At 37.8% G+C, this 10,549-nt stretch overlaps 1 protein-coding gene across 2 annotated transcripts; it reads left to right on the forward strand.

Moving 5' to 3' along the window:
- Positions 1 to 320: 320 nt before the first annotated feature.
- LOC145778547 (large ribosomal subunit protein uL2m-like) lies at positions 321 to 9,553 on the forward strand. 2 transcript variants are annotated; one of them, XM_082590054.1, is made up of 6 exons: positions 321 to 718; positions 5,724 to 5,851; positions 7,348 to 7,492; positions 8,139 to 8,299; positions 8,419 to 8,554; positions 8,946 to 9,553. In XM_082590054.1, the coding sequence occupies exons 1-6, from the start codon at positions 373 to 375 to the stop codon at positions 9,056 to 9,058; spliced, it is 1,029 nt and encodes a 342-aa protein (XP_082446180.1). In that variant the 5' UTR covers positions 321 to 372; the 3' UTR covers positions 9,059 to 9,553. The 2 variants fall into 2 exon arrangements, with proteins under 2 accessions (XP_082446180.1, XP_082446181.1); XM_082590055.1 differs by lacking the exon at positions 321 to 718 and adding an exon at positions 1,984 to 2,085.
- Positions 9,554 to 10,549: the final 996 nt, after the last annotated feature.

Below are 10,549 nucleotides of genomic sequence, written 5' to 3' on the forward strand. Positions count from 1 at the left end.
TTGGAAGTCTGCTGTCCAATGCTGACACTAACAATTAAAATATATATATATACAATTATACATCGCATTAGACTTGTATCTACTGTATTTGTTTGTTTGTCAGAACAGACCCCAATGTTTCTAGCTCCCTTCGCTCGTCGCCTCTTTCTACCTTTCCCAGTAGGCTAAATGTCCCCACCAATTTTAGAGAGCGATCGGCGCCCATGCTACAGAGTACAGACTCTACAGTAGGCCTATATTACACATTTGCTATAATTCACAGTGCTGCACATCTGGCTTTTGTTGCCAATATCTTGAACTGTACGTTTTTTCAAAAGCAGATCTGTTAGATTTAACAGCTAAAATTATAAAGTTTAGATCAATGTGCTAATTATGTTTTCTGGAGTTTTGAGGAAGGTTGTCAACCATGGAAAACCTATTGAAACGCTGGAGTCTTTATCGTCAAGTATTTTGAACTACACAAAGCATTATTGCATCCTTACTCAAGCATCAGTAACTGCTCATGTGAAACAATGCAAGCAAAATAACTCTTTTCAAGATAAACATTTAACTCAACATAACAAACAATTTCCACTAATATCAAATTTCCATAATACATCATATGTTGGCGGACGTTATGGCCATCGACTAGTCAAACTTTGGGAGCAACCAGAATATACCACAGAACCTTTAAAAGTGAACAGAACAGGTGGACGGCTTCCAGTTGAAAATTGTAAAGGTACAGTATTGTATTTTTAGGTACTGTAATGTATTCTATTTATCAGTGAGCTAAATACTTGTTTAATACCTTGCATTTATTTGATTGTCAAAAAAATCTGAATATAAATGTATGTTGAATCTCCAAAACTAAATGTGGTGGTCTTGTGTCTCCCAAACGATCTGTTTGACTGTTTAAGACTGTGTTTCTGGTGAAACTGTTATTGATAGCTTTTTAGGAGCTAGTGTACATGTCACCGCCTGCTTAAAACTGGTATATACATGACTTATATAATGCTGAAGTTTGAATGAAGCCAACACAAATGACGCCTTCAAAGGTCGCAGGACACGAATAACGCAAGGCCCGAATGACGTCATCTATAGGCGCAAGACACAAATAACACAAGCCCCGAATGATGCAAGATTTGAATGGCGCTCACTAGGGTGTGACAGCTGCCCCATGATTTTTGAAACTTGGTTTCACAGAGCCTACCTTTTTTTTTGGTGGTGAGGTTTTACCTACGTATAAGATTCCTGTAAAGCTTCAAAAAAATTGGTCAAGATTTAGTGGTGGCCCGTGGCCACTAAAGTTTTTGGGGGGTGCGCGATGCATGTTTAGGGGTATTTTTGCTATATCTCAGCTCGTAGACATGATAGAAGGTCATGCTATAGCTCAATCGATGCAGTATAGGCAAGTTTATATCGAACTTGTGAACAAATGTTCAGTCTAAAATGTTTAGTTTTTGAGTTATTTGAGAAAAACTCGTTTTTTGCATATTTGTGAGAAAAATGTTCTTAGCACTTTTTCTTCTTAGGTTAAAACACATGGAAAATCAATGAAATGATGAATTCACATGTTTACTTAATGTTAAACGAAATCACAAAATACATTTGAGAGCGAGGAACAGCAATGATAAAAATCACAATGTATATAAGAAACCAACACCGAGATGGATGTAAGTATTGTTTACGCTGATTGGGCATAGAATTTCTGCTGTTCTCAACTACTTGAAGAATATTTTGAAATGAAACTTCTTAGTAGTGTCAAAAAAGTCTTGGCACAATTTGACACCCCTTTCTGCTGCATCATTAACAACACAAAGATTTGAAACCCGTTTCTTTGCTTCACAGTAGCTGCCGTTCAGGCACCAATCGACAACACCAACACTTAAAAAGGTCGTGTCAATCCTCAAGATTCTGAAGAAGCTCCAAGAATCTTCTCCTACAAAGGAGCTCAAGTCATCTGTTGGTTTTGTAGCAACGGAAGGAAAGGAGGGTTTGCCAAAATCACTTCCTTCTCTTTTTAAAGAATGTCCAGGATCTTCGAAGCTTGTCAGCTTTTGAACAATTTTTTGCTTTGTCCTGTCAGACACACTGCTATCGAAAAGGGTAAGGGGTATAAGTTCTTCACTAAGATACCACATGTGCCCCTTTAGAGCTTTAAGAGCTGCATTGGCCATACTGCTTTCAATTTCTTCATACTCGTTGACGTTGATAAGTTCTAGGTCCGTTGCAAGGAGCAGAAGTTGACACAAAAGCGGTTAGCCACCATGGCACATAGGAATATACAACAAGCTGAACAAATTTTTGGATTTTCTTTAGCTGTTGCTTTGAACATATAAAACCTGCAGAAAGATCTCTAGTAATAACTTTAGTGAGAAGAACGATCTTGATGCAGTATAAAATCTTGGCCATCCATCTGGCTTTGTGACAAGCACCCGGATGTAGAAAACCTCCAAAGGTCTCAGCTCCCTCACCAAGATACAAAAGCACTAGTTTGACTAGCTCCTCATAATCAGTTAATCACCCCTCACAAATCCCTGTGCTAGGGCTTCATAGCAGATCTTCACAATCATCTCCTTCTTGATCCTCATATCTGCTGGCCATCGCTCTGATGGACTCGCCTAGTCAAGCCTGAAGACAACATCCAGTTTGAGACTCTTCTATCAAAGCTCAAAATGAAAGACATCAGTGACGTCCTCCAATTAGGCAGACTGAGATGGCTTGGTCTCGTGGAGCGCAGCTCAAGCTGGATCTCATAGGTCAGATGTGTTAACATCGCAGCACAGCGGGGTCAAGGTAGACCAAAACTTTCTTGGGAAGAACTTGTAAGACAGACAGACAGGCCACACCCTCGACATGAGGGCCTGTATAATCAAAATTGGTTGATGATGATGATCTTTAAACTGTGACATAGCATGTAATATAAATTAGCACTTACCATCATAAAAATTGCCTTAACAGTAAATAGGCTACAATGTTAGTGTTCAGTTTCTATGCTTCTAACAAAACAAAACATGAGGTAACTTAGGTTTAAACTTTGAAGAGTTACAGCTTCTGTACTTCTCCAGGTGTTCCTAAGAAAAAAAAGTGAAAATGATAAAATATTCAATTCATATGTAACAATTTTTCACACGAATATGCAAAAAACGGGTTTTTCTCAAATAACTCGCAAACTACACATTTTAGGCAAATAGTTTCTTCACAAATCTAATACAAATTTGCTTATTGTGCATCGATTATGCTATAGCACGACCTTCTGTCATGTCTAGGAGCCGAGATATAGCAAAAGCACCCCTAAAAATGCATCGCGCACCCCCCAAAACCTTTAGTGGCCACAGGCCACCTCTAAACCTTGAATAATTTTTTTGAAACTTTACAGGAACTTATACAGGTAAAACCTTACCACCAAAAAAAAGGTAGGCAAATTCTGAAAAGGTCGGGGCGGCTGTCACACCCAAACGCTCACAATATTTGAACACAGCTCACAATATTTGAATGACCAAAGCTTGGTTATTTCTTACTAAAATCAATTGGTGTTTTCAATAAGAAAAGCAATTAAGAAAACCAAAGAAACAATTAATTTTAGTAAGAAGTAACCAAGTTGTCATGATTTTCTCTATTTCTTTCACATAAAGAGACTTTGGAGAGATTGATGACGAAGTTTATTGGGATATCAAATGTTAAACAGTCAATTTAAATGGTTAAATACAATAGTGCTAAGTTTGAGATATGGGTAAAACTACTTAAAGAACTAACAAATGGTTCAATACATCCAGCACGTAAATAAATCAAACTTTGAACAGCTATAACGTCTCCACTTTTACAATCGACTTCAACTATTTATCAAACTCTTGCAACTCTTATTATCTACTTCAACATACTATGACAACTACTTCTTATACAATTCTCAACATTACACTTAAATAGGGTTCTTAAGGGGTGGAAACTTTCCGGGAATTTTGAAGGACCCGGGAATATTGGGAATTTTCGTTTGGCATTTATTATGTTTAAAACATTTGTTAAATTTTTCATCAATTAGAAAAAATATCAAAAACCTATCTTAAGCATTTCTTATTTTCTTTAATTATATCAACACTAATGTGGTGTTAATTAAGAATGAGGCTTATGCATACTTTTTTTAAAAAAAATACTGATCATATTTGGGAACACTCACACCAAGGTCCGCAATACGCTCGCAAATGAAAGGGCGGAAAAGCTAGTATCAGCCAGGTCAAACTTGGCATTGTTTGAGCCGTGTGAAGACAAGTCAACTCAAGTTGAAGTTGACTCTGAAGTCGATGACGCTGCCAGAACAGTCATTAGTATATACATCATCTGAAGAAGCCGAGCAGGAGGAGATGCTAACTGGCAGCAACTAGAACAACGACTTTGTAACTGACTCAGTATTATTTTTCTTTGTAAAAAAACAGCTGGTGATGATTCGTTTTTGGAGTTATTAAACTAAACCATGTGTTTGTATGTTCTTAAGTATTTTTGTTGTACATAGTACTTTTATTCTAAACAGTATAAGGCCATTATTTTCCTGTTTCAACATCAAATTAAGATTGTTTTGAAAGTTTCCGAAAATTCCCGTTGATTCCCAAAATTTCCGTGGAAAGTTTCGGCTCTGAAAATTCCTGGGAATTTTGCAACCCTACGACTTAAATACCTAATTACCTATTTATATCAGGTTTGCTTTCACCAGAAGCATCCAGAAACTATTATATCATATATGTTACATCACAAGAAATCATTCTTCTGATCAAACTTTACTACGCCTAAATATATTTGTGACATCATAACAGTGTAGAACAGTCAGGATCTTCTGTCAATTTGGAGAACTTTCTAGAAATACAATAGTTTAGAATTCTCTAGAAGCATGTCAGCAATAGCAGATGCTCAATTAAAGGTTACTTCAGGGCAAAAAATCGACAATAACAGCTTGAAAGAATACACAATTAAAAAAGCCCTTCTATAGATGGACGTATAATGTAGCATAGCCTGCTGTCTGGACTATACCTACTGATTGTAACACAAGTCTCGCGTCATTCACATATTGCAACATTCGGGTCTTGCGGCATACAGGCCTTGCGTCATTTGTGCCTTGTGGCCTAGGGATGGTGTCAGACCGTGGTATAAACTTGGGTATCTAGTTAAAAATGCCATGATGTCATAAATTGGAATCGACCAAAAATATGAGGTGAAGTAGCTGCTTTGTGTCTTGACTACTTTGCCTTTGCTTTATTTTTTAACCTCAACCGAAACCCTCACCTAGCCCTGAAGGTTAGAGTTAGAAAAGTATGAGGTAAAGGGAATGTATTCATAAACAGCTTTTGCTTGGCTGAATGCTGTTCCATGTTTATTCACTTCATCCTATATGTATTATTAGTTGATTCCAATCTTTGACGCAAAATTTACGTTATAGCATTATGACCAGGGCGGAGACTTGCACACCATCTCCCTATTTTATACGGCTCCTCCACATACTCATTGTCAGTCAGTGTGAGGGTTGCTTGTTCCAATTGGGAAATTTATTCAGATTAGGATGAAGGTTAAGATCTCACAACCCCTGAAAATGTCAACAAAGCCCAAGGTTGCCAGTTCTGCATTCGTTTTGTATAACTAGGCTAGTTTTATTTCCTCATTATGGGATAAATTTTAGCAATTTTCGGTTTTGGGATAGTAGTTTTATTTGTTTGGTTTCATTTCAAATTCATCATTTTCATGTTCAAATGCTTTGCCAGGTGAATTAGTTCCAGGTAGAGTATGGACTGCTAAACTTGGAGGTGGGTTGGATAGAAAATTTCACTGGGTTGAACGAACAAGGCTAACTGCTGATGAAGTGGCGGCAAAAGTGATGTATCAAGAAAAGGTATTAGTTGTTTTGTAGACCTGCTTGTTTGTTTTATCTGACTGGAGCTCACCCACTTCATTTTTGTTCCTTTATCTGGTGCAATTTTTATCTTTAAGCTAGTGCAAACCGCTATTACCACAGGTTCACAGCAAACCAGCAGCATCAGGCTAAAACAGATGATTTGATTGGTTTTTGAATCTTTATCCTCGGACTGACAAGGTCTTGATGGGTTATTCCTGGTAGTTTCGTATAGGCTACTTCTAGACTCTAGAGGCTTTTGACGCAGGGCTGGTTATCGAGATTGATAGAGTGAAGTTTTCCTATTGTTGAAGTTTTGTTGCCAGGGAATAATTTCAACCATTAGATGCCGTTGAATGGAGAGCAGTCCTTAGAATGCGTTGCTTAAGTACACACTCCGAGAGTCGAATCAGTGTCGCTTGATCTTGAAGCTTTTTCATTCACGAAGCCACGCACTAGCCAACTGAGCTATCGGGGCGGACAATATTACCGTTAGTATCTACATCAGAGGTGACGAACCTGCGGCCCGCGGGCCGCATGCGGTCCGTCAAAGAATTTTGTGCGGCCCGCAAAACAATTTGACAATCGCTCATGTATGAAAGACAAAAGACATCTCAAAGCTGTTTTATGCCTTCACTGGTACGCCTATCCTTTGCAGTTGAGAGTTGCCACATCGTCCGTTCGACCTAATATTGAACGTTTAGTCAAGCAAAAAACTTTCCAAAAATTCCACTAAGCAAAAAAATCAATGCTTCAATGTTATTTTTAATATTTTATGCTTTAATGCCGCATTAGATAGCTTCAGCTGTATGATTCGCATGGGCTTTTGTTTAGTATTTGAAAAAGAAATTTCATTAACTGATTTGTTGTTTCGGAGCATAATCGTCGAAACATTTGGTCAACTATATATAGCAAAAAAGATAGAGCCAAAAAAAAGAAGAAATCACACTCATATGAAAGCAAACGCTTCGAAAATCAAACTGTCTTCATTATCAGTGCAAGGCCAAGTAGCCAACTGTTGCTCTATCCTTTTCGCTCAAGTTGATTTGTTTTTATTTTTTACTGTTGTATGTTTCGATTCTGCGTAAGATAATTTCAACTGTGTAGGCTTTATTGCTTTCATCAGCCATTTGTTACTTTTCATAAATAATATCTTGAGTCGCTTCTAAAATATTTCATAGTAGGTTACGGTACGATTAAAAAGTTGTGTGGCCCGATAACTCATGTGTAATTGACAAAGTGGCCCGCGACCGCAAAAAGGTTCGTCACCCGTGATCTACATTATGAAATATGCTGAAAGGTTGTGCATAGCACATGCCAGCATTTGATGAATTCAGAAGATTCGCAGCATTATCTTCTAGAATAGATGATATAGTATAATTTTTATTTGTTAATGTGACATCGATATAAGCGTGTGAATGGCCATGATACAAAGACTGAAGCAGAAAAAGTAGATTCTCTGCTACAATATTACAGTATTTCGTTTCAACTTTCAGATTATTAAAATAATAGAAGACGACAACAGATCCGGTCATGTAGCATTGGTTTCTGGGCCTTTCAAGCGGAGGTGGATTCTGTGCACACAAAACATGAAAGTTGGTGATCTTATCACGAATAGCGCTAGGACGGAAGTCGGTGGATGTAAGTTTAACCTAGTGCATGTGAACTTCATGTTTGTAGTGACGGTTTCAATGCAATTTCTCATTGCGAAGTTCAGTCTACTAAATAAATGGGCGTATTTGTAATCTGCAGGTCGGTGCAACAGATGAGTTAGTTTGACCAATCAGAAGGCAAGATTTGACGCGGCTGAAAGAAATTTTGCAGGAAAGAGTTTAATGAATCAGTTTTTTCATAACTTTCCTTTTGATTCTTCCCTAGTTCGATTTTGACTAACGTTGTGAGAAGCCTGATCTCAAACTTTTCCCAGCGAATTTTTTCTGAATTGGGATAAATTTTGCCTTCTGTTTGGTCAAGAAACATCATCTGCTGCAACAACCTGCAATACAGCAGTATATTAATTTGTTAGTTAACTAGTGAAACTATTCTTGTTGCTCAAATGATTTTTGTGACTTGTCACTTAACACTTCTGTCTAACAGTTTCTTATCTAGCATTGTTATAACTGAAATAACTTGATGATATCTATGAAAAATATCTTGTTGAAATTTTGCTGCAATATCTTTCAGTGAAGGAAGAGAACAATAAAGTGTTGGCTATAGTATTAAAGTTGATTGATGGAATCTAGAATGACTACTATAAAATCATTGTTTCTACCTCTTTACATTTCAGTGGTTTTCAAAGATGGAGATGCATATCCTTTATACCTAGTACCAAACGGTACCAAAGTTTGCTTTGTTGAATTCCGACCCGGTAAAGGCGGGCAGATAGCCCGGTCAGCCGGGGCATTCTGTACTGTGACAAGAAAAGTTGACAAACGTGTGATTTTACAAGTAAGTTCGGTTGCGGATTCATGTGGAAAGCAGGTTTATTTATTTTCCATGAAAGTTGTGTAGCCCTGGTCTCAGCAAAGGTACATCCATGCTGCTTATCTAAACCTTTCTTTCTTCAGATGCCCTCGAAGCGCGAAATCAACGTAGACGAGCGATGCGTCGCTGTCATCGGCGCGGTGTCCAATCCTGAGCATGACGATGAAGTTTGGGGAAGCGCCATACGAAGGCGAGAATATGGATTGAGGCCGAGAACAGGTTAGGAGATTTTCTTGTGTTTTTAACTTGAAATACTTTTTGCCATGCAATGGCAACCTGTTCACAATGTTATTTCTTCAGCATTAAATTATACTCGTGTGCACAGTTTCTGGCTCCTGGCTAGATTCGTATTTCCCCAAAGATGTTGAAATGAATCTACTTTTCTGGATTGCTGCATTAAGTTTCGATCACTTAATTCGACAAAGATTGTATCATAGCTTTGGTAGAACGTTTGCTTTATTACGGCCCAAATATTTAAAACGTATGCCGTTTGAGGCAAATTCGCTTTTTTGAATCAATTTCTATTCACAGTATGTTGGTCGATTTCGTTCGGCTGTCTTCATCGTGTTATGCCCTAAATTACTTGCACTTTACACTGTGAATTGTTCAGGACGATATCACAAAAAAGATGGTCGCTATGCTCCCCGTTCAATTGCCGCTCGACCCCCTGTCGTTATCCGAGACGCAAAAGTACTGCAACGAAACACCGACTTCGAAGATTAAAAATCAGTGGCGATCCCAGACAGCTAAATCCGTCATTTGTTATATTGATTCAACATCTGCAGATATATAACAAATGACGGATTTTGCTGTCTGGGGAATCACATGAAAGTTTTATTGCTATTTTCATATGAGTTTGCATTTGAGTCGTATCAGCAATGTTTTCTCATTGATCGGCTGGATGAAGGAATCACCAGACTACGACGATAGCACTTGCTACTGCGTAACAAACGCAAAAAGTTCGAGACTGTGGAATGCAATTATTATTTTTTATATAGGCCTACCTATGAAATCATGGACAAGAAACCTGAGAAATAATTCACCTGTCAAGTTTTTTTCGAGTTTGTCTCCAGGCCAACGGTTCTTGGTCAATGGTTTACGACTCATACTTGGCTCACGTAGCCACTGGAATAAACAGTATAGAATTTGTTCATTTGGGTAAACAAATATAAACACAGCTTTTGTTCTGGCTCGCGCTTATAAAACAGAATGTTGGTCCGTTTGTGTCAATGTTTCTGTTATCCGACTCGCTTGGGAAACGCTTGTTAAGCTCTGACCAATCAGGTCAGGTGATTGTCTCTTTGTCGTGCGGCCTGGGTTCGGTACTGAGTGAGTCTCTATATCTTGGAAACTCCGTTCATTTTTTCAAGATCTGAAGAATTGGATAGGTATGATTGCTGGAAAAAGGGACATATCTGCTCATCTAACTATTTTACAACCCTGTTTCGACAATTTGAAGATTGACAATATTTATTCAATTCAATTTATTTTTCTTTGTCGGAAAACAACAGCAATGATAAAGTTACAAATAGTGAACGGGAACAAAAGGAAAAGGTGGTAAAACTACAAAAGTTTAAAACGTGCATGCGATGCAGATTTAAAGGTTACGTACACGAAAGTAAATTAAGCACGGCCACCAAACCTAACAGATTAAAGTAGATGAATTAGTTGGAAGAACCAGTTGGCTCCACATACCTAAAGCAACTGGAGGTGTGCTAGTTAATGAAACCATGCGCGGACGACCGAACCTTACAACTAATATAAAAAAGAAAAATTAAGAACACGGGCATTTAAGAATAAACATACGGCATATTATAATACAAAATACTATGTATAGTGTATCGTTTTAAGTAAAATGAAGTGTTCGCAGCAACAACAGTGGTGTGATGTTGAATAGGAATTGATAACTGATGGGTACAGAAATTTAGATTAATTAACTTATTATTTGAGCATGATATTAAATATATCCGTTTGAAAACTATAGATTGATTCTATAAGTTCTCCATTCCGCATCATTAGCGTTAAATAAATTAGCTAGCGATTATGCAATAGCTTAAGTGCGTCAATTGTGAATACCAAAATATGATGCAAGTTATGCACGTTATGCAGAAAGATAACGTCTATCGCTGCCTTTCGCCTCAGTGGGGTTGCGCCCGGCTGATCGGATTGTTAATCAAAGGTACGGTTTGTTTAAAAGTCGGCGCGAAGACAATC

The sequence above is a fragment of the Aplidium turbinatum genome, chromosome 10 (assembly GCF_918807975.1).
Source record: "Aplidium turbinatum chromosome 10, kaAplTurb1.1, whole genome shotgun sequence".
NCBI lineage: Eukaryota > Metazoa > Chordata > Ascidiacea > Aplousobranchia > Polyclinidae > Aplidium > Aplidium turbinatum.

Bases quoted from the DNA above. Each gene is read 5' to 3' on its own strand.
- LOC145778547 (XM_082590054.1), top strand. From the start codon at position 373: ATGTTTTCTGGAGTTTTGAGGAAGGTTGTCAACCATGGAAAACCTATT. The intron at 7,493-8,138 runs GTAAGTTTAACC...TTTACATTTCAG, and splicing joins TAGGACGGAAGTCGGTGGAT to TGGTTTTCAAAGATGGAGAT. The intron at 8,300-8,418 runs GTAAGTTCGGTT...TTCTTTCTTCAG, and splicing joins ACAAACGTGTGATTTTACAA to ATGCCCTCGAAGCGCGAAAT.